This window comes from Rhinoraja longicauda, chromosome 5 (genome assembly GCF_053455715.1).
Source record: "Rhinoraja longicauda isolate Sanriku21f chromosome 5, sRhiLon1.1, whole genome shotgun sequence".
Taxonomy (NCBI): Eukaryota; Metazoa; Chordata; class Chondrichthyes; order Rajiformes; family Arhynchobatidae; genus Rhinoraja; species Rhinoraja longicauda.
Window position 1 is genome coordinate 23716359 of NC_135957.1, and position 23681 is coordinate 23740039.

The 23681-nt window shown below is 41.4% G+C and overlaps 1 protein-coding gene across 5 annotated transcripts in view; it reads right to left on the bottom strand.

The window, feature by feature from the left end:
* Window positions 1–23681, bottom strand: part of arid4b (AT-rich interaction domain 4B) — a 107333-nt gene that overhangs the window by 81119 nt on the left and 2533 nt on the right. For all 5 annotated transcript variants that reach the window (XM_078399109.1, XM_078399110.1, XM_078399105.1 and 2 more), the window contains exon 3: window positions 16321–16431. In XM_078399109.1, coding sequence (XP_078255235.1) covers window positions 16321–16431 — 111 coding nt within the window. The remainder of the gene's footprint in view (window positions 1–16320; window positions 16432–23681) is intronic.

Here is a 23681-nt window from a genome sequence, read left to right on the forward strand (position 1 = left end):
AGAAGGGTCTTTACCTGAAACATCACCTGTCCTTGGTCACCAGAGATGCTGCTTGACCCGCTGAGTTACTCCAGCACTTTAGGTCCTATTGTGTAAATCTCCAGTTCCTTGTTTCAATTTTCATCTACGTTCCTGACCTTTCCCCATAATCCTTGATTCCGTTACTGATTAGGAATCTATCAGCTTTAAATATATCAAATAATCTTTTCTCAAAACTCCAAGGACAGGAGCATCAAAAGACAAATCCTCTCGCCCCCCCCCATTCAATAAGAAAAAACACTTCCCCACCTCAATTGTAAATGCCACCCCCTGATTCTGAGACCTTCTCGTTCTGGACTCTTCCACAAGTTTTGCCTTCCAAATGTCTCTTGCTCTTTTAAACTTGTGACCAGAGTCCTAGGTAGACACAAAATGTTGGAGTAACTCAGCGAGTCGGGCAGCATCGCTGGAGAGAAGGAATTGGTGACGTTTTGGGTCGAGACCCATCTTCAGACCCATCCCCCTGACCTCCCCCTTTCTCATACAGAACGGTCTGTCCTCAGCAGAGGCCTCACCTTTGTTCCTCTCTGATCCCACCTCAACGAGTTCCGGGTCCACCACGATGTAGAGCTCTTCATCCGTCGCCTACACCTCTGGGCCTTTTTCTATGGGAAGGAATCCTCACCACTCAGTGATGACCCCTTCTCCTGTCTCCAATGGATCCCCTCCTCTTGGACTCCCCTGGATGGCCCTCTACCTTCTCTAGATCTTTTCATTTCCAACTGCCAGCATGACATCAACTGCCTCAAATATTCCACTCCCCTTACTCACTCAAACCTCTTCCCCCCCCCCCCCCCCCCCCCGAACGCACAGCCCTCCGCTCACTCTGCAGCAACCCTAACTGGATAATCAAAACCGCCGACAAGGGAGGTGCCGTGGTAGTCTGGCGTGCTGACCTCTACCGGACTGAGGCCAGACGACGACTCTCGCTCACTTCCTCCTACTTATCCTTGGACCATGAACCCACGGATAAGCACCAGACTTTAATATCACACTCCATTACTGATTTCATCACTTCCGGCTCTCTGCCCTCTAAGCCTCCAACATTATCGTTCCCCAGCTCCGCACGGCCCGATTTTATCTTTCCCCCAAAATCCACAAACAGAACTGTCTTGGCAGACACATTGTTTCTGCTTGTTCATGTCCCATCGAATTAATTTCCACATACCTCGACTCCATCCTATCTCACGTGGTCCAATCCCTCCCTACCTATGTCCAAGATACCTCACAAGCTCTTAAAGAACTGACCAGAGTCCTAACTTGTTTAACTGTTCCATACCTAGAATCACTCTAGTGAATCTTCACTAAACTTCCCTTAATTAAGTAATATCCTTAGATCAAGAGGATTACTAAAATTGTTCACAGTATTCCAGATGTGGGCTCTCTTGTGCCTTGTGTGGCTGCAGTAACACATTGCTACTTTTCTACGGCACGAACATTAAATAAGCGCCAGAAAGGCGGCGACTCTTGTGCACTGCCTAGGTGAGGTCTGTGGTATGAATTTACCGGGTCGTATGCAAAACAAAGCATTTCACTGTACATGTGACAATAAAGTATCATTGAATCCATTGGCTTTCCTTTCACCTAATGCATGCGCTAGCTTTCTCCTTCTCACTTACTTTCTTACTCCAAGTTATTTATTTCTCATAGGTGGTCTTTGGCTTGAGACTATGCACACAGATTCTACAGTATTAGCTTCAAGGCTTTACATAAAGGCACTGCCAGTGAGGTGAAAATCAGGTGATTAAGCCTGGCTCACTGGAGCTGTGAGGCGGTGGCTCAACCTGTTGTGCCATTGTGCTGCCCAATGGTTGTCTCACAGCCACAGAGGCCCAGCTTCAATACTGACCTCTATTGCTGTCATTGCAGTTTGCGTGTTCTTCCTGTGATGACTATGTGGGTTTTCCCCAGAAAACTCCGGTTTCCTCCCACTGCCTAAAGATGTGTAAGGTGATGGATTATTTGGCTCCTGTAAATTGCCCCTGGTATATAGGTGAATGACTGATTGAGGGGGAGTTGATGGGTATGCAGGGAATTTTTTTTAATGGGTTAGTGTAAACGTGTGCTTAATGGCTGGAGAACTCAGTGGGTCAAAGGGTCTGTTTCTGTGCTGAATCCTGCTACCACTGTGACCATATGGTAGGGATGGGTGCTAGAAGCAGGATTATTGGAGGGTATCTGAGGGGTGTATTGGGGCGAGAGCAAGTCAAAGAGTTGGTCTCTGAACTGTGTTGTGTTTGAAAGTAGGATTTTCTAAATCTTCAGCAGAGTCTGTGTTCCTTGACCACCAATGGTGGAAAACTGGTTGTTTACTTTGGCATTGGCCTTTGGCTGCTGAGTAGGTTTGCATGCCAGGACCCAAAGCAGTAAATGCAACGCGGAGAGCATCTTTTACAATGAAGGCTCACTTGCCAGTTCAGTAGAGCCAGCTCCCCTAATCTACGGGAGAGGATCAATGCCTCTGGAGACACGGCCAAACATTCCTCCTATCACACGCGGCAGGAAGAAACATAGTGACCTTGTCAATCACCCATTTGCTGTTATTAGCATTACCATGACAATTCCACAATGGTGACAGTTGACAGGATTTCAAGGCAATGCTCCATACACATTTATCTTTTATTTGAAGGGCCTTTTGAGAGGAATCAACTTTGCTACAAAACTCATACAAAGAGCAATCTCGGTTTGTGCAGATGAAGCACATATAACTTCCCAAGCAGCTGGTCGCTGTAAGTTAGAGTTCTGGAAGTATAGGTGCATGGGTCCAGGGCAAGACTTACACAGCAAATGGTAGAGCCCTGGAGAATGTTGCAGAACAGAGAGATTTGGTGCATATCTATCTCTATATCTATTACTGAAACTCTTGGATTGTTTGTGTGTATATGTTTATGTGTGTACCATGCCCTCTACACAGCCAAAACGGTACAGGACAGCGTGACAATTTTAGGCCCACCCTACTCACCATTCCCCTGTGGTGTGAATAAACCCACTTCTGTTACTTTTTTAAAACACGGCATGCCCTGCGCCTGACCTTCCTCCCATGGTACAGCGCGCCGCAGAGGCGGCAGCAGAGCGTCCAACAAGATGGCCGCCACCACCGTTCCCGCCGATCGCAGGACAGCCGTTGGTGAGACCACACTTGGAGTACTTGTGCAGTTTCTGGTCACCCAGCTATGTAAGGATGTCATTAAATAGGAAAGGATGCAGAAGAGATTTACCAGGACATTACCTAGAATTGCAGGCTTGAGTTATAAGGAGAGGTTGGATAGGCTGGAACTCTTCTTTGGAGAGCAGATAGCTGAGGAGTGGCGTTATTGAGCTTTACATGATCGCGAGGAGCATAGATAAAGTGGATGCTATTTTTTTTCCTAGGGTAGAGAAATCTAAAACCAGAGGCTTAAAGTAAAAGGGGAGATATTTAAGAGGTCACCTCTGGGGCAACCTTTTCACTCAGAGGGTTTCCACATCAGGAATGAACTGGCAGATGAAGCCATAGAAGCAATATATATATATATAATATACGCAATATATAACCAATATATACATTTCTGACTATAGAATCACTAAATCAACAAATAACCTCATCACCCCGTCCAATTCCTGATAAAGCCAGCTCTATGGGACAATGACTCAAGAGTAAGCACTCACAAAACGCTGGAGTAACTCAGCTGAGTTACTCCAGTATTTTGTGATACCTTCGATTTGTACCAGCATCTGCAGTTATTATCCTACAAGAGTAAGCACTGATAGGTTATGTCCGATTTGTAAACCCTACTCTGCCTTGCACTGTAATAAGGCAAGCAACAATTCACACTGCTTTTGCTTTGCCCCTTAGTATCTTCTTATACATATGCTTTTCACCTTGTACTATTTTTCTTCACACCATATTTAGAACTTTAGGCACAAGGAACTGCAGATGCTAAATTTTGAGTAGAACTTAAAGTGCTCGGCGGATCAGCAGCATCTATGGATGACATGGATAGACTACGTTTTGGTTCGGGACTCTTCTTCAGACTGATTGTACTGGGGAAGACAGCTGGCAAGGAGGTGGGGGCAGGGCTATGTCTGGCAAGTGATAGGAATCCGAATGGGTGACGGCATGTTGTAAGAAGTGCCCAAAACAAACAGCAACAATACTTATCATGAAATTAAAAAATAATCTTGCGTACAATATTTTTGAGTAGAGGATGAAATTTAACTTTCATATAGACTGGGAAAACCAAATTAGTAAAAGCAGTTTACAGGATGAATTTGGAGAATGCATTCAGGACAATTTTCTGGAACAATGAGTAATGTGAACAGCCAGAGATTAAGCTATTTTAGATGTTCTGTGTGATGAAACAGTAATTAGTAATCTCACAGCAATAGATCCTCAAGGGAAAAATAATGATCACAGAATTTTTCATGCACTTTTGGAAAACATTTCAGTCCGAAACTGGAATTATGAACTTAATTAAATCCAATTATGAGTATTGGAGTATGTATTGTAGAATTACATTGGAAAATTAGTATAATACAGTACGTTTCCCCATACATAAATAGCAGCAAGGATTTAAAGATATATTTCAAATTTCGCAACAAATTATGATTCCATGGAGAATTGTTAAAAGTCTTCGATGAAAGTGACTTGACTGTAACTAATCAAGAAATTTAAGAATTACATTTAATTACACGAGGCTTACAGTAAAACCTCAATAATCTGGCACACGCAGAAGTTTGGTAGTGACAAACAGGTTTTCGGAACTATTGGATATTACTCATAATAATGCAAGAACAGGCTTTTAATTTACTTTTTTTTCAGATGGCACGCAGCGGTATTGTACATTTTCCAGTGAATCTGGTGAATTTAAAGGAAGTGGAGGAAACAAAGCCCCATAAATTTAAAGGGTTTGCTGGAAACAGGGCCTGGTATGTTTAAAGCAAACAATACGCCTGTATGTTTAAAGGGACTGCTGGAAATAGAATCAGGTGAGCCAAATGATGAACTAAAGTGACTTCCCAACAACAGGGTAGCAGATTATCATGAAATAAAAATATATTCTTGCGTACAATATTTTTGAGTAGAGGATGAAATTTAACTTTCATATAGACTGGGAAAACCAAATTAGTAAAAGCAGTTTACAGGATGAGTTTGGAGAATGCATTCAGGACAATTTTCTGGAACAATGAGTAATGTGAACAGCCAGAGATTAAGCTATCTTAGATGTTCTGTGTGATGAAACAGTAATTAGTAATCTCACAGCAATAGATCCTCAAGGGAAAAATAAGGGACTGCTGGAAATAGAATCAGGTGAGCCAAATGATGAACTAAAGTGACTTCCCAACAACAGGGTAGCAGATTATCAGTTTTACTTTGAGGCACGGAAGACCAAAGATCTTGTCACTGCAGTTGGAGAAACTGGAAATAGAGATCACTGTCTCAAGATGAGAAGTCGGACATTTGGAGCTAAGGTGGGAAGAAATTTCTGATGCAGAGGGTATTATGTAATATAATAATAATAATAATAAACATTTATTTTATATAGCGCTTTTCAAAATACTCAAAGACGCTTTACAAACAGTCAAGACATAAAAACAAACAAACGAACAAAAGATTTGTCCTGACGGAATTCAGTTATTGACTATATTCAGCAATGACACTGATCGATTTTTGGTCACAAAGAGGACTGGGGGCACAACTTTTGAGTTCAAAACAAAGAATCAGCCGTAATCTTACTGAATGGTAGAATCATGTGGCTTAGTCCTGCTTTATTTTTTATGATTTTACCGCAAGCTTCTGGATTTGATCTAACCCCTATTTGCATTTCTGCACTTCAAAAAGCACTTGCTTTGAAAACCTCAACTTGGCATCTCTGTCAAAAAAGCTGCCTAAACAGCTTGTGCTTGCAGCATTTTCAATTTTTGCTTTAAATCAAAAGAATCTGTTGCTTTTTAAAAAAAAATAGTTGATTTCAAATAAGCATCTTCAGAACCATTATAAGGACATTATTAACACACACTTGCAAAGATACAGATTGTTCAGTGCACGTAACAATGAGCTTGTTTTTATTGATAATTAAATTGCAGGTTCTGCTTTAAGCACAGATTTTGAGAATGAATTTAATATAAGAGAAAACTACTGACATTGAATGATTTTTAGTTAGAGCGATATGAACAAGAATGGCCTCCAGTGGTCAGCATGAGGACCAGTTCTCCAAAGTGGCCACAGATGTGCTTGTCTCATGATCAAATTGTGCTGATTAGGTTAAATGAATGAGTATGATTAACAGTGAAGACATTAATACAAGATTTGGACAGGAATATTAGGCAACAGATGTCAGGTTTAATGTGCTATGATTTGTCCTGGGGAAGTTAAAATGGAACATTCGTCAAAGGAATAAAGGAATAAATTGAATTTTTTAGATGAAAAAAATAACTGAAAATGTTGATGAAATCCTATTTTTGCTATAACAAGAAAATGTTATCATAAGTTTGATGGTGGTTTGAATATTATTTTACGAAAAGGGAACAGAGATAGTTACTATAAGAAGATAACTGCAGATGCTGGTACAAATTGAAGGTATTTATTCACAAAATGCTGGAGTAACTCAGCAGATCAGGCAGCATCTCAGGAGAGAAGGAATGGGTGACGTTTCGGGTCGAGACCCTTCTTCAGACTGATCAACCTAGAGATAGATATTATGATGTGCAAGAAGGAACTGCAGATGCTGGTTTAAACCGAAGTTAGACACCAAAAAGCTGGAGTAACTCAGCGGGACAGGCAGCCTCTCTGGAGAGAAGGAATGGGTGACGTTTCGGGTCAAGACCCTTCTTCAGACCGGTTAGGGATAAGGGAAACGAGAGATATAGACGGCGACGTGGAGAGATAAAGAACAATGAATGAAAGATGTGCAAAAAAGTAATGATGATACCTGTAATCCGTGTTGGGTCCGAACTGGGATGTCTGGAACCGGAGCTGGAGTACATAAGGTAGAAGATGGAGGAGCAGGTAAGCAGTGAGAAAACATACTTGGTTGTGATAGCGAGTCTGGTTACATCCCAGTTCGGATACGACCACGTTTTAGCACAGACTCACTACCACAGCCATGTGTGATTTCTCAGTGCTTGCCTGCATCTCCATCTTCCACCTCGTGGATTCCAGCTCCAGTTGCTGACATCCCAGTTCGGACCCAACCCAGATTACAGGTATCATCGCAACTTTTTTTGCATATCTTTCATTCATTGTTCTTTATCTCCCAACAACACGGTCTACATCTCTCATTTCCCTTATCCCTAACCAGTCTGAAGAAGGGTCTCGACCCGAAACGTCACCCATTCCTTCTCTCGAGAGATGCTGCCTGTCCCGCTGAGTTACTCCAGTTTTTTGTATTTACTATGATAGCAGGTCTGCGAGGTTCCAGCTATGATGCAACATAAAAGGAACTAAAATTAATTTCAATAGAGCAGAGTTGGCAAAGGCAAGGGAGATCAAAATCAAGAGGGGATTTGACAAGATAAATGGGAATGACAGAAAAATATCACTTTGATCATTATGACAACCACGAAGATCAGGGATTTTAATGCAGAGAGTTATCCTGATATTGAAAGCTGAATCCACAATATGTTTTAAAAGGCATGACGACAAAATTGTTAAAATTAATACTATCATGTTGCATGAATGGGCAGTGGAATAAGAGTGAATGCATATCCTTGTAAGAAACAAATAGCTATTACCAGGCAACTGAAAGGTCCTCTCATCTACTCAAGTGCAGTTCTGACCTCCCATCTACTTCATTGGAGACCCTAAACTATCTTTAATTGGACTAAATGACTAATCTTGCACTAAATGTTGTGCCTATTATCTGTGCTTTGTGGAAGGCTTGATTGTAATCACGTCAATCTTTTCTTTGACTGTTTAGTTTAGAGAGACAGTGCGGTAAAAGGCCCTTCAGCCCACCGAGTCCGCGCTGACCAGCAACCCCTGCTCATTAACTCTAGGGACAATTTACAATTATATCAAGCCAATTATCCGAAAAATCTGTTTGTCTTTGGAATGTGGGAGGAAACCGGAGATCCCGGAGAAAACCCATGCAGGTTACGGAGAGTTCAGACAAACTCCATACAAACACCCAAGTCAGGATCGAACCCGGGTCTCCAGCGTTGTAAGGCAGCAATTCTGCCGCTGTGCCGATAGCACTCAAATAAAAACAAAAGCTTGCACTGTACCTCAGTACACATGACAATAATAAACTAAACTACCAAAAAAAATGATGAGTAAGCACTATAACCCATATATTCTCCTGGCAAAAAATCTATTAGTGCCCTTGTATGAGCACAACCGGAACTCCAGTATCTTGACCCAATCTAGATATTAGATATTAGCAGGTTCTTCTATGGTTAACACCATACTTGAAGGAACTTCTGTTAAACACAATAATCGCACAAGTACATGTCAACCAGAAGCCAATCAATCAACTGGAAAATCTTAATCCCTCTCTTACATGAGGCTGACAGCTCCTCTAGTCTCACAAACACCACACAACAGTTTGAAGACAGAGGAGTAAAAGGAATGAAGAAACACAAGAAAATAAAATGTTCAATAACATGACAACACATGTGAAAGATGTACAGTCAAGTCAAAAATAGAGTGGGAGACATATTAACTTAAGGAGAACAATCTTTGTCAGTGAGCAACAGCAGAGGAGATCAAGTAGCAGGCAACCAAATTAAAACTTCCCCCAGGCCATATGCTACTTTGGAATTCAGTCATCAACTGAGGAAATCCCCAACAGCACACAGCCGCCGCAGTATAACCTGTTGTTCTCTACTCAGTCGTGCTCACTACGCCGAGAAAAGGAATAACCAAAATCTTTACCCGAATAAGAATAGCATATTGATCTTTTGTGAATTGTCTGATAGAAAGCAGATATAGTAAATGCATTAACTAAATAGGAGGGAAGTAGAAACTGCAAAGGGGAGATTTGGTCAGATTAGGAGAAATTCTCCTCTTTCCAGCAACTATTTTAATTCCAACATATGACTGTCACCTTTCCTCCAGTAAAGTTGCAATAGCTACAACATAAGGTATGCAATTTTAATTTACTTTTTTTTTGCAAATCTTTCAATCTACAATGCAATCAATGATTAATCCCTTGGCACAACAATCATCAAAAGTCATTACTGTCATAATGCATTAACTGCAAATTAACAAATTGACTGCTCTTTAACAGCAAACCCAATACATTCCAAAAAGGTAACATTTGCACTATTTTTAATCCCATGGTTATTTTACGACAGCTCTGCAAAATAATCTATCTGGAATGGGGACACGACATGTTCTATAAACAAGATCAAGATTTTTACTTTGATAGCTACTCATATGTTGAAAAAAAGGAACACATCAACAAAGCATCCATGTGCACTATCTAAAGTTACAGATCAGGCTTCTGTTTCAAGATCATGGTACAGCTTTTGTAATTCAATGAAAGGATAGAAAATTGGCGACAGAATGGAAAATAGAAGGAAGGGCCTAAAGCTAACATCAGGATTAGCAATCGATTATAAGATATATATATTCCACAAGGATAAATTCTTTTACACTAAGCGGCACAGGGGCACAGCTGATAGAGCTGCTGTCTCAAAGGGCCAGAGATTAGAGTACAATCCTAACCTCGGTTGTCTTTCTGTATGGAGCTTGCATGTTCTCCCTGTGTTATCACGTGGGTTTCCTCCCACATCCCAAACTCCTGCAGTTTTTCCAGTTAATTGCCCCCTAGTTTGTAGGGAATGGGTAACATAAAACTAGTGTGAATGCGTGATCTCTGGTCAGCGTGGACTTGGTGTGACGCAGGGGGTTGTTTCAATGCTGTATCTTTAAACTAAAACTAAAAATTAGAAAGTATAGTTAATATGGGGAAGGACAACAATCATTATGATGTATATGCCTGCAATGTGCACAGTAACTTCAATATGTAGGTGCAAAGTAACATATTTTGTTAAGAATAAGAGTAAAGATACGAATTTCTTGGAAAATCAGTGTCTATTATGGGAACAGGACAAGAACGATTAGGAATACAGATATATTATAAGTATCAATTAAAGTTAATAACACGAGTAAAAAGCTAACAAATAACTGTTATTCATTTTTACAAGTGAAATGTGACTAAACACGTATGGCACTGTGGTTACATCAAATGGTGAACTGAGCACGAATCTGGTCTCAATATTTGTAAAATGTCCATCAATATTAAGAAAACAAGGTGCCCAAATCATCAGGCTTCCAGAGCCCTTTTCCAGTCAGAGCAGAATTGGTGTCAGCATTTGCATGCTTCTAAAATGCCAAGGAAATAAGATTCAGGGACATTGGTACTCGTGGACATGGTTTGGGATTTTGCAGGCAATTTAAGAATGGCTGCAGAAACATAGAAAATAGGTGCAGGAGGAGGCCATTTGGCCCTTCGAGCTAGCACCACCATTCATTGCGAGCATGGCTGATCATCTACAATCAGTAAACTGTGCCTGCCTTCCCCCCATATCCCTTGTCTCCACTAGCCTCTAGAGCTCTATCTAACTCTCTTTTAAATTCATCCAGTGAATTGGCTTCCACTGGCTTCTGTGGCAGAGAATTCTACAAATTCACAACTCTCTGGGTAAAAAAGTTTCTTTTGACCTCAGTTTTAAATAGCCTCCCCTTTATTCTAAGACTGTGTCCCCTGGTTCTGGACTCCCCCAACATTGGGAACATTTTTCCTGCATCTAGCTAGCTTGTCTAGTTCTTTTATAATTTTATACATCTCTATATGATCCCCTCTCATCCTTCTAAACTCCAGTGAATACATGCCTAGTCTTTCCAGTCTTTCCTCAAATGACAGTCCCTCCATCCCAGGGATTAACCGTGTGAACCTACGCTGCACTGTCTCAATAGCAAGGACGTCCTTCCTCAAATTAGGAGACCAAAACTGCACACAATACTCCAGATGTGGTCTCACCAGGGCCCCAGACAACTGCAGAAGGACTTCTTTGCTCCTGTATTCAACCTGTACTCAACTCCTCGTTATGAAGGCCAACATGTCATTAGCTTTCTTCACTGCCTGCTGTAACTGCACGATTACTTTCAGTGACTGGTGTACACCAAGGTCTCATTGCACTTCCCCTTTACCTAATCTGACGCCATAGAGATAATAATCTGCCTCCTTGTTTTTGCCGCCAAAGTGGATTACCTCACATTTATCCACATTAAACTGCATCTGCCATGCATTTGCCCACTCACTCAACCTGTCCAAGTCACCCTGCAACCTCCTAACATCCTCTTCGCAGTTCACACTGCCACCCAGCTTTGTGTCATCTGCAAACGTGCTAGTGTTACTTCTAATTCCATCATCCAAATCATTAATATATATTGTAAATAGTTGCGGCCGCAGCACCGAGCCTTACGGCACTCCACTCTCCATTGCCTGCCATTTTGAAAAGGACCCGTTTATTCCTACTCTTTGCTTCCTGTCTGCCAACCAATTCTCTATCCATGTCAATACCCTACCCCCAATACCAGGTGCTCTAATTTTTCTCACCAACCTCCCGTGTAGTACCTTATTAAAGGCCTACTGAAAGTCTAGATACACTACATCCACTGGCTCTCCTTCATCCATTTTTACCTGTCATATCCTCAAAAAATTCCAGAGAATTAGTCAAGCAGGATTTCCCTTTCACAAATCCATGCTGACTTGGACCAATCCTGTTACCGCTATCCAAATGCGCCGTTATTACGTCTTTAATAATTGACTCCAGCATCTTCCCCACCACCGATGTCAGGCTAACTGGTCTATAATTCCCCATTTTCTCTCTCTCGCTCCTTTCTTGAAAAGTAGGATAACATTAGCCACCCTTCAATCCACAGGACCTGATCCTGAATCTATTGAGCATTGGAAAATGATCACCAATGCGTCCACGATTTATTGAGCCACCTCCTTGAGTACCCTGGGATGCAGACCATCAGGCCCTGGGGATTTATCAGATTTCAGTCCCATCAGTCTACCCAATATTATTTCTCGCCTAATGCAAATTTCTTTCAGTTCCTCTGTCTCCCTTGATCCGCTGTCCACTAATACATCTGGGAGATTGTTTGTGTCTTCCTTAGTGAAGACAGATCCGAAGTACCTGTTCAACTCTTCCGCCATTTCCTTGTTACCCATAATAATTTCACCCGTTTCTGCCTTCAAGGGACCCACATTTGTCTTTACTAATCTTTTTCTCTTAACATACCTAAAGAAGCTTTTACTGTCCTTCTTTATATTCTTGGCCAGCTTCGCTTCGTACCTCATCTTTTCAGCCCGTATTGCCCTTTTAGCTATCTTCTGTTGTCCTTTGGATGTTGCCCAATCTTCTGGCTTCCCGCTACTCTTTGCTATCTTATACATCTTTTCTTTTAGTTTCATTCCATCTCTAACTTCTCTTGTCACCCACGGTTACCTCTTACTCCCCTTAGAATCTTTCATCCTCTTTGGAATGAAATGATCCCGCATCTTCTGGATTATGCCCAGAAATTCCTGCCATTGCTGTTCCACCGTCATTTCTGCTAAGATCCCTTTCCCTTCGACCTTGCCCAGCTCCTCTCTCAAGCCTTCATAAACCTCTTTGTTCAACTGCAACACTGACATTCCTGGTTTAACCTTCTCCCTCTCAAATTGCAGATTAAAATGAATCATATGATGGTCACTACCTCCAAGCGGTTCCTTTACCTTGAGTTCCCTTATTAAATCTGGTTCATTGGACAACACTAAGTCCAGAATTGCCTTCTCTCTGGTAGGCTCCATTACAAGCTGCTCTAAGAATCCGTCTCGGAGGCACTCTACAAACTGCCTTTCTTGGGGTCCAGAACCAACCTATTTCCCCAGTCTACCTGCATATTGAAATCCCCCATAACTACAGTGGCATTACCTTTGTTACATGCCAATTTTAACTCCTGCTGCAACTTACACCCTATATCCAGGCTACTGTTTGGGGGTCTGTAGATAACTCCCATTAGTGTCTTCGTACCTTTACAATTCCTCAACTCTATCCACAGTGACTCTACATCGTCAGTCCCAATGTCACCCCTCACAAGGGACTGAATTCCATCCCTCACCAACAGAGCTACCCCACCTACTCTGCCCACCTGCCTGTCCTTTCTATAGGACGTATAACCCCGAATATTCAGTTCCCAGTCCTGATCCTTCTGCAACCACGTCTCTGTAATCATGACAATGTCATACCTACCAATCTCTAACTGAGCCTCAAGCTCATCCACTTTACTTCTTATACTTCGCGTATTCATATATCGTACTTTTAATCCTTTGTTCATCTCAGCTTCCAAATCGATTCCTATTACACTTGGCCATTCTCTCCTATTGCTTTGTGAGCTTTCTGTCCCGTTAATTCTGGGGTGTTTCTTAATTATTCCTATACTCTCTTTCCCTTTAACTCCATCCTTCTCTATCCCATTTGAAACACCCCCCCACTATTTAGTTTAAAACCACCTGTGCAGCAGTGGCAAACCTGCCTGCCAGGATGTTGGTCCCCCCGCCTGTTGAGGTGCAACCCATCCCTTTTGTACAATCCACCCTTAACCCAAAACAGATCCCAGTGGATAAGAATCTAAATCCTTGTCCCCTGCACCAGCTCCTCAGCCACACATTCAGGTCCCGTATCTCCATGTTCCTGCCCTCACCAGCATGAGGAATTGGAAGCAAACGAGAGATAACCACCCCGGAGGTCCTGCTTTTCAGCCTTCTTCCGAACTCTCTAAAGTCGTGCTGCAGAATCTCTTCCCTCTTCTTCCAGACGTCATTTGTGCCGACATGCACTACCACGTCCGGCTGCTCACCTTCACCCTTGAGGATGCACTGCATTTGGTCCATGATGTCCTGGATCCTGGCACCAGGGAGGCAACACACCATCCTTGAATCCCGCTTGTTGCTGCAGAAACTCGTCAGTACCTCTCACGATTGAGTCCCCTACTACCACACAAGTCAGGAGTTTGGCTGGGTTAGAATCATGGGATCCAGGGATTTGTGAGACTTAAGGATTTTAAATCGTGGGGGATGATGACTAATTTCCTCCGGTGCACCAGTTTCGTCTTGCATTCCTAAAATATGTGGGCTGGTAGGTTAATTTGTTGTCATAAATTGTCCATACATGTATTTGAATGATAGAATCAGACGGGAGTTGATGGGAATATTGGGAGAATAAATGTGGGACTAATGAAGGATTAGTGAAAATGGGTGAATGATGATCGGCATAGACATGGCGGCTGAAAGGTCTATTCCCATTCTGTATTTGTTGATGACTTTATGACTGGACATGTGAATAATATGTACAAACTCAGCAACCTAGTAGGGGACTTGCTGGAATGCTGTGGCCGGTCTCCGTTGCAAGACTGAAGGGTTTCACATGACCAGAATTGGAGGAATTTAACATGCAGCCATGAACATGGAATAGATCACCACAAGACCTAATTATGGGGAATGGCGCAGAGACATTTCAGGTTGAGCCAGGAAGGCATAGCAGAGAAAGAAATATGGTATTACGATAGGCTTAGATGAAGAGTGGTGGCACAGGTTTGCTTGTCACACATACTGGCATGGATCTGCGCGGCAAAATGGTCTGTTTCTATGCAGTAACTACCATGTAAAAATTAAAGTGTTTCTTTGTTGCATTCAGCAACGGATTATTCTTGTTGTTCCTGAAAACAGGTATCACCAGTATTTATTGCTCTCTGATTGCTGTAATAAGGTGGTACCGCAGAAAGTGCCCTGGATCATCTGGACACCGCTGAGACAATTAACACTCTCAGCGAGTTATTTTGGGCAGGGGATGGGGATTCAGACTTGCGTAAAGTCTGAGTTATGGAAGAGTACATGGAACATAACCCTTACGTATTTTGGTATAGTCTGCAAATTTACTAACCAACAGAGGTTCTAGTACAGATCCCCTCGGAACTCCACTGGTTACAATTTCTATTATTTTAAAGATTTCACATATCGGCATTTTAAAAAAAAATCATTTACTCTACACCTGGTAAACGATTAGGGTTCACATCCAGCGTCAATCACTACAATTCAGCCCTAAAATAATTACTTGTGCAATCACTTCAGATGCTGTTGCCAGGCGCCATTTTAAAGCAAACGAGCAAGTTCACCTGATTTCTAAAATCTTGATTCCAACTGCTAACTTTGTTAACTACCGTAGAAATTACTGCTGCATCACCATCTTTTGTTCAATAACTTAGCTAAGTGGAAAAGCTTCAGAGGCCAGGAAACTGGCAGCAGTGAGAAGTGTTGAGAAATCCACAGTCATGCCCTGGGTAAATCAGGACCACAAAGCTGACTTCCAGCTTTCAACTGCAATGGAACCACTCATTTTCATGAACTATTTCCAGTGATAAATCATTATCCACTAGTGATATTCTCTCAAAGCATAAAAGACTGCTCTGCAATGTGATATTATAACAATCTCTCAATACAAAAACACTTTCATGGCCCAATACCATTTTATTTTACTAGGTCAAAGATAATTGCTTAACCAAACGTGATTAAAGTAATGACCTCAAAAATATTGCCAGGCTTTAAAACCACAGTTTAAATAGTCAAACAATTATCACCTGCACCATTTAGGATTATTATTTGAAATCATTGTTTCAAAAAAGTGTTTCCAAAAATATGATGTGAAATTGGTTCAATATCCCTGTCATAGCAGTTGTTGTGCATTTTAAGTGCTACAATTTTTTCTTGCAGATTATAAACTAGAAAAGTTCTTATACACGAAGAATCATAAGTGAGCCCTGACATATTTACACAAGGCGACCAGCATCCCACAATTAATGACACAGCAGATGACAGAAAACATTTATACATGCAGCAAAAAAAGATTGTTGGCAAAGTACAACTTTATATCAGGATCCAAAGTACATTTTATGTCATTACATAAAATCATTTATGTAATTATGTAACTAGTGATTATATTGATACAGACACAGCTCCAAATGGAAATGTCAAAGATAATAAAAAATTGTCTTCTCTTCGTACATCACAGTAGCATGTAATATCACTGATTAGGTCTGAATTATTTCAAGGACTGCAGCTTCTTTCCCTGAAGTCCTAATTTACAAAAACCTTTTAATGTTGTTTGGCAAAATGTGACCATCTTAATCCATATTTATGCTTCCTATTTCTGGCACTACATTTAACCTGGGCACTAATACAAGAGAGGAAACAAAACAAAAGCCAAAAATTTGAACCCCACGTTTCTTGTTATCAATATGTTACATACCTTAACTTTCACAAGCCTTTTTGCTGTCTTGATCTTGGCTTCGCAGAATGCTCCTCTGTATTTAGCACTCACATCAGTACCAACTGTTAGATAAGGAGGTTCATCGATTGCCTTTAAAAGTAAACAAAAGCATACTTCAACATCAGTGGTCCAGTTAGCCGCAGTTAAACAGAATGTATTGCACAATGTGCAACTTCTGCAAGAGCTCTCTTCCTGCTGGAAATGTGTTGAGAACCTAATCTGAGCCCATCAAAGATGGCAGACTGCCAGCAGTCTCCTGCAAGTTGGGAGTGCCTGCTTCCCATTCATCTTGATAGAATATTAAAACAACAGAGTATTCATGTTCTATTCCCTGTTGGTGAAAGTGGAAACAGCACCTTACACTGCAACACGATTATGCGCTGGAACACAAAACAGAGTACAACCTGGGCAATAGAACTTACAGGAGTAACAATCAAAACAATTCATTACTCCATGTAGCTATTTCAGTAAGCTTTCAAATCAATGGTTCTTAATAAGCTTTTTGAAAAGATGGCATTGTCTCAGTTTCCTTGTTACTCAGAACTCAAAATCAAAAATGTTACCAGCTTCTTTCTATCTTTGATTTCCCAGCAAGAAATATTCATGAAATGGTAACTGAAGGAAACATGCCATTTGAAGTTATCATATTTTTGTTGTAAACTGCAGGAGCTAGACATTTGTCCACTTGGCTACAATTGGATAAAAATAACAGAGGTTTCTGAAATGAAAATGCACATTTCAGTTTTGGTTCAGTCTTTGAGTCCCTAACAAGTAGAAAGAGTAACTTGTACCAAAAACAAACATAAGAAAAAACAGATATTTAATGTGCCCAATAAATGAAATGTAATTTCTCTTGAGAGTGTGGTCTTTTTAAACTTGTAATTGTGTAATTTTCAGTTAAACAATTGAAGAAAAATATTGAGATTGATGGATTGTGGAAATGAGCAATCATGTTCCAAATTGCAATTAGAAATACTCCCTGTCATCAACACTGATTGGAACATGACCTATCAATATTTACCTTCCTACATTTCCCCAGAACTCCAATGCTACATGCAACACCCAATGAAAACAACAAAGCATGACGTGAATTTTACCTTCCAGCATAATACTTAAATTTTACAACATTATCCAGGTTCTGCAAATAGACACAAAATGCTGGAGGTCAGGCAGCATCTCTGGAAAAATGTATAGGTGACATTTCAGGTCATGGCCCTTCCTCAGACTGGTCACCTATCCATAGTGTAAGAAAATAACTGCAGATGCTGATACAAATCGAAGGTATTTATTTACAAAATGCTGGAGTAACTCAGCAGGTCAGGCAGCATCTCAGGAGAGAAGGAATGGTCACCTATCCATTTTCTCCAGAAAAGTCGCCTGACCCACTGAGTTACTCAAGCATTTTGTCTTTTTTCAAATGAGCCGGATTGAACACTTTTGTATGAAGCTTTTGCTTCCAGATGCCCTCCAAGATGCGAGAGATTCCATTGCATTACTCATTAGAAGCGCCAGGGAATTCTCCATGGTGTCCAGGCCAGATCTCAATCAGAATGGCAAAAACACATTATCTGGTTATCAATGTTATTACTATTTGAGTGTAAATTTGCTGCCGTATTTCCTACAACAGTGACTGCACTTCAAATAAGTTCTTCATTGTCTGAAGAATATCTTAAGACATCCTGAAATTATATAAAAAGCCACAGAAACTGAAGGTCTTTGTTCAAGTTATGCATTTTTTCTGGATGGATGAGATTTAAACAATCACTGGTTTATTGTGGTGAACATTTTAAATGTCATTAAACTGTATGAGATTCCAGAAATGTTACCCAACATTTAGCGATGTAATTGAGTGATCCCATTCGCTTTTCCGTAAAAACAACTTTAGCTGTACTGTGTACTCCTATAACTTCAGAATGCAGCAAGCATCCAGTTTCACAATTATAACGAACTTCCAGACACACTGTGCATAGTTTTTAAAGCCAAACGTTAATTACAAAAACTATCCAGAAAACTCAACCTTTGCATACATTTTAGACACTTCTGGTCAGACATCTCAGAGAAACCTTTGAATATTGTAATCTTATAAATCATTGCCACGTGAAATCTCTTTTCCCATCTATCTATCTATCTTAGACATTTATCAATCTAATTACTAAAACTCGGTTTGTTTGTGTGTATATGTTTATGTGTGTACCATACCCTCTACACAGCCAAAACAGGACATGACAGCGCGACAATTTTAGCCCCACCCTACTCACCATTCCCCCGTGGTCTGAATAAACCCACTTTTGTTACTTTTTAAAAACAATTTACCTAATAAACTTTCACAAATGCGTGCGTCCCCCCCCCCCCCCCCGGGAGGACCAGTGCCCGTCCTGGCGCACCCCGCGCCTGACCTTCCTCCCATGGTGCAGCGCCGTAAAGTGAAAAGTTTTGTTTGGTATGATATCCAATTAAATCAGATAATACCATTCACACATACAATCAAGTCAATAGACAATAGGTGCAGGAGTAGACCATTCAGCCCTTCGAGCCAGCACCGCCATTCAATGCGATCATGGCTGATCACTCTCAATCAGTACCCCGTTCCTGCCTTCTCCCCATACCCCCTCACTCCGCTATCCTTAAGAGCTCTATCCAGCTCTCTCTTGAAAGCATCCAACGAACTGGCCTCCACTGCCTTCTGAGGCAGAGAATTCCACACCTTCATCACTCTCTGACTGAAAAAGTTCTTCCTCATCTCCGTTCTAAATGGCCTACCCCTTATTCTTAAACTGTGGCCCCTTGTTCTGGACTCCCCCAACATTGGGAACGTGTTTCCTGCCTCTAATGTGTCCAATCCCCTAATTATCTTATATGTTTCAATAAGATCCCCCCTCATCCTTCTAAGTCAAACTCAAATACAACAGGTAAGCGAAGGCAAAGACAGAGGGCAGACTATAGTTCTCAGCATTATAGCACAACAGTTCCAGAGACAGGATCCAATGTTTGCAATGAGGTAGAATCGAATTATACAATATGGAAACAGCCTTTGACCCAACATGTCCACGGTGGCCAAGATGTCATTCCAGACTTGTCCCATATTCTTCAAAACTTTTCCTATCTATGTACCTGTTCATATGTTTTTAAATAGAGAGAGCGGCACATTGGTAAAGTTGCTGCCTAACAGCGCCAAAGATCTGGGTTCAATCTTGACCATAACTGCTATCTGAATGGGGTTTGTACTTTCTCCCTGTAGTATGTTGGATGCAAAAGTGGGATAACATAGTAGTAATGTTATCCCACTTTCCGTTGGTTGGCATGTACTCAGTGGACCGAAGGGCATTTCCACGCTGTACCTCTAAAACTAAAGTTGTATAATTTGGGAAATTACTTGACCAAAAAAGGAGGAAAAGTACAATCTGTCCAAGTGGGCATTGAGAGGAAACCATTCCATTTGCTGGAGTTATACCTCGCTCGCATGCAGGCTGTGGTTATTGGAGATTCATTATTCTAGCTCCGGAACACGATTACAGGAGTTCCCAGAGCAGTGACTGAGGCGTAACCATCTTCAGTTATTTCATAAATAAACTTTTTTTTCACCAAAAGCTCAGATATGATCATTGCACAATATTCATTCCATTCAAAACTCCACAGCGATTGAAACTGTCCATGCCTACATGCAGCGAGATTGCAATGGCATTGCACCATGGTCTGATGGTGGTGAACAGCATTTATGCCACAAAAGTGCCAAGCATCATTATGTCCAACAAGAATATCCCTGCACATACCTTTGACTTTAATGCTATTATCATCAGAATGCCCCATCTTCAATATCCTCGGGGGACACCAAAAGCCAAAATTCATTAGGATTGCTATCACTACAAGAGTACATTAAAGGCTCGGTGATGAACAACTTATCACCTAACCCTTGCCATCAAGCACTCAAGGCACAAGTTATGATAGAATGTTTTATCTTGTGTGTACTGAGGTAAAGTGAAAAGTTTTGTTTGGTATGATATCCAATTAAATCAGATAATACCATTCATACATACAATCAAGTCAAACTCAACTACAACAGGTAAGCGAAGGCCAAGACAGAGGGCAGACCATAGTTCTCAGCATTATAGCACAACAGTTCCAGAGACAAGATCCAATGTTTGCAATGAGGTAGAGGAGAACAAACTGCACCATAGCTTATGGAAGGACCATTCAGAAGCCTGATAACTTTATTTTATTTACCACATGTACCAAGGTACAGTGAAATTCATTTTTGTACATAGTTCAGTACAAGTTTCACAATACATAAGCACTTAAATAAGCATCTCTGATACAGTACAGGTGTAGACACTGAGCAGTAGTACACTGAGACAGTATACAACTGTGGTGTGCTCCGCTGCTGTTCCACCGCTGGCTGTTGGAGGGTCCTCCCACAGCCCAGGGGGTATGGGGAGAAGGCAGGAACGGGGTACTGATTGAGAATGATCAGCCATGATCACATTGAATTGTGGTGCTGGCGCAAAGGGCCGAATGGCCTACTCCTGCACCTATTGTCTATTGTCACTCCATCATTGAGGCGCTGCAATGCCTCCTGCAGGCGGTCTGCTTACCGGCCCTCGTACCACTCCTTCCACTCTGGGTGGGTGAGCCGGCCAGGTTCCCAGTCGGTGGCACGGGTCCTCCGTCTGCGGCAGACAAGCCAAACCTTCCAGCCGGGTCCAGCTGTTCCTGGGTCTAGTGACTCTCAACCATTTTCATTTTGGCACCATTGATGATGATGGGAGCAAGTACTCCACCATGCTTCAGGAATCCACCATGCTTCCTGAAGTTAATAAATGTCTCTTTCATCTTGCTAAATTTGAGGGAGAGGTTGTAAACCTGACACATGTTACTAAGTTCTATATGCTCTTCCTGTACTCAGTCTCATCATTGTTCCTGATCTGACCCATCAGAGTGGTGTCATCAGCAAACGTGAAGACAGGAGTTAGACTCAAATATGGATGCGTTGGCGTCGGTATATAGTATACTAAGGAACTGAGAACGCATGCCTGCGGGCATCAGCATCGAGGAATAGTGGGTAGATGATGTAATCACCTATCCTCACTGATTGTGGTCTGTGGGTCAGAAAATTGAGGATGCAGTGGCAGAGGGGGTTGCCGCCTCCTAGGTCCAGGAGTTTGGAGATGCATCTGTATGCAATTATGGTATTGTCGTTATGGCACAGTTGTTTTCTAGGGTTACATTGTCTAGTGTTCCAAAGACAAACTTAGGAACGTAATCAGGATCCAACTCAGATCTTTAACCCAGAGTAAGGCATTAACTCTTAACGCTGGGCCACCGTTTGTTTGGTTCTTTTCAGTACTAAATTTTGTTAGGCATTCTGGAAGCATTCTAGTGTGGCAGATACTAGACCCGTGAACCTCGAAGGAAAATGAACGCTAACTTTCATTCAAGGTTTCTTCTCTTGGAAAGTAAACATGTGCTGATTCTTTCCATTTTACTTTATGTGCCTCCTCAAAGCTGACCAAGGTGCAGCAGCAGTGACATCCATATAAATCCTTGCTAATGATCCCCACAACCCATTCTAAAACTGAAGAGGGCAGCATGGATGTGGAATAGAAAAGGAGCATTACATCAAATGGGGAATACTGCACAAAAACCACCACAAAAATATTTTCATTAAAATGCAAGAGTTTTGCATACTTCACATTGCACACTCACCTGAAAATAACAAATTGGTTAAATTCTTCCTCCATCACACCAACTGACCTGATTATCCAGGCTAACAATTAATGTAGTACCGAGATGACAGCTTAAAATACTTCATCACGGCCTGTTGTGAGGTTTGTGGTATGTTTGAATTCACACCTTTGAGCAGTACGAGCCCGGCAGAGCCTAGACTTTAAAGAATGGATCTCAGTGACCTCAGACATTCTCAGCTACTTTACTGTCAATGCAATGTATTTGACATGCAGATCCTGCTGTGATATCGGCAACATGGCTTTCAATTCCCACAAATAGTAATTTTAACATTGTTTTAACATCCTGTCTGATATCCTTCTCACATCTACATTTTGGTACAGTCGGACTGGTATTCGCAGATCTGGGCTTTCGACTGAGAGGCTCAAGTCTGAATCCCACATGATCAGCTGGGTGCTTTGAATTCAAGTAATTAAATAAATCTGGAATTAAAAACTAATGATCAGTGATTGTGATCAAACTATCATTAAATTCATCTGGTTTACTAATCTTCAGAAAAGAAAATCAGCTGCTCCTGCATAGGCTGGACTGGGCAACTACAAACCACAGCAGGAGCATCGATGCCTGACATGCTGTATCTCTAAAGCCAAAGCAAATATAAATAACTAAATATGACTCAATTAAAAAGACTCCGTAAGTCAGAGCTCAAGAAGGGCCTCGACCCAAAACGTCATCCATTTCTTCTCTCCAGAGATGCTGCCTGTCCCACTGAGTACTCCAGCTTTTGTGTCTACGAAAAAGAATGATTGGCAATAAATGCCAGTGACACCTACATTCTATGAAAAAATAAAAGTACACTGCCTGCTTCAAAGAACCATCAGGCAGGACTTTCTGCTCAAACTCAGAAGTGAAAGTATAATTGAATAAATCACAGCTAACAGGTTGGCTTTGATACAAATGAAATATCAGTGCAGCCAAAAACATGCCAGTACAACCAACCCTCTTAAATGGAACAGTGAGAATAAAGTTGCTGAATCTTGAGAAGCAATGGAGCTCATTCTCCTGAACTATCAGCTCACCAGCAAAGGCCTAACCATGCTACAATGGTCCTCCCTAAACACGCAAATATACAAAGAGCATATACTCGGTTGTTAAAAAACACCTGAAACAAGAATGCCAGACTGCGCCAACATATTCTCTCTATATTGTTTGTTTGTTCTTTTGGACATTCTGTTATTTCCATTTTCTCTGTAGCCTTGCACTGTCCTTATACATCAAAATATCTGAATAACTTCCGCAAAAGCTCAGAAAAAGTCGTAGATTTTTAAGATCACCTTAAAATAGAATGGCTTAGAAAAGGAATTGTGTGCTTTGGGCCAAAACATAACGCAGTCTCTGACAATTTGAGAACTCTCAGAGGATTCTAAGGTTGGAAGAGGTCACAAAGAAATGACAAAGAGAAGCCACAAGAGATGCTCCAAGTACTCTAGAATTGTCAGAACAGGAGCCAGAGTGATGAGAGAATGAGACTGAGAAAAGCTTGACAATTGTGTGACGACCTGATTTTTTTCTCTCTCTTGCATTGTAAGGGGTAGGATAAACAATAATCTGACCTGCAACAAGTAATTTACGCTAAGGACAACACTGAGGTTAAGACCAGT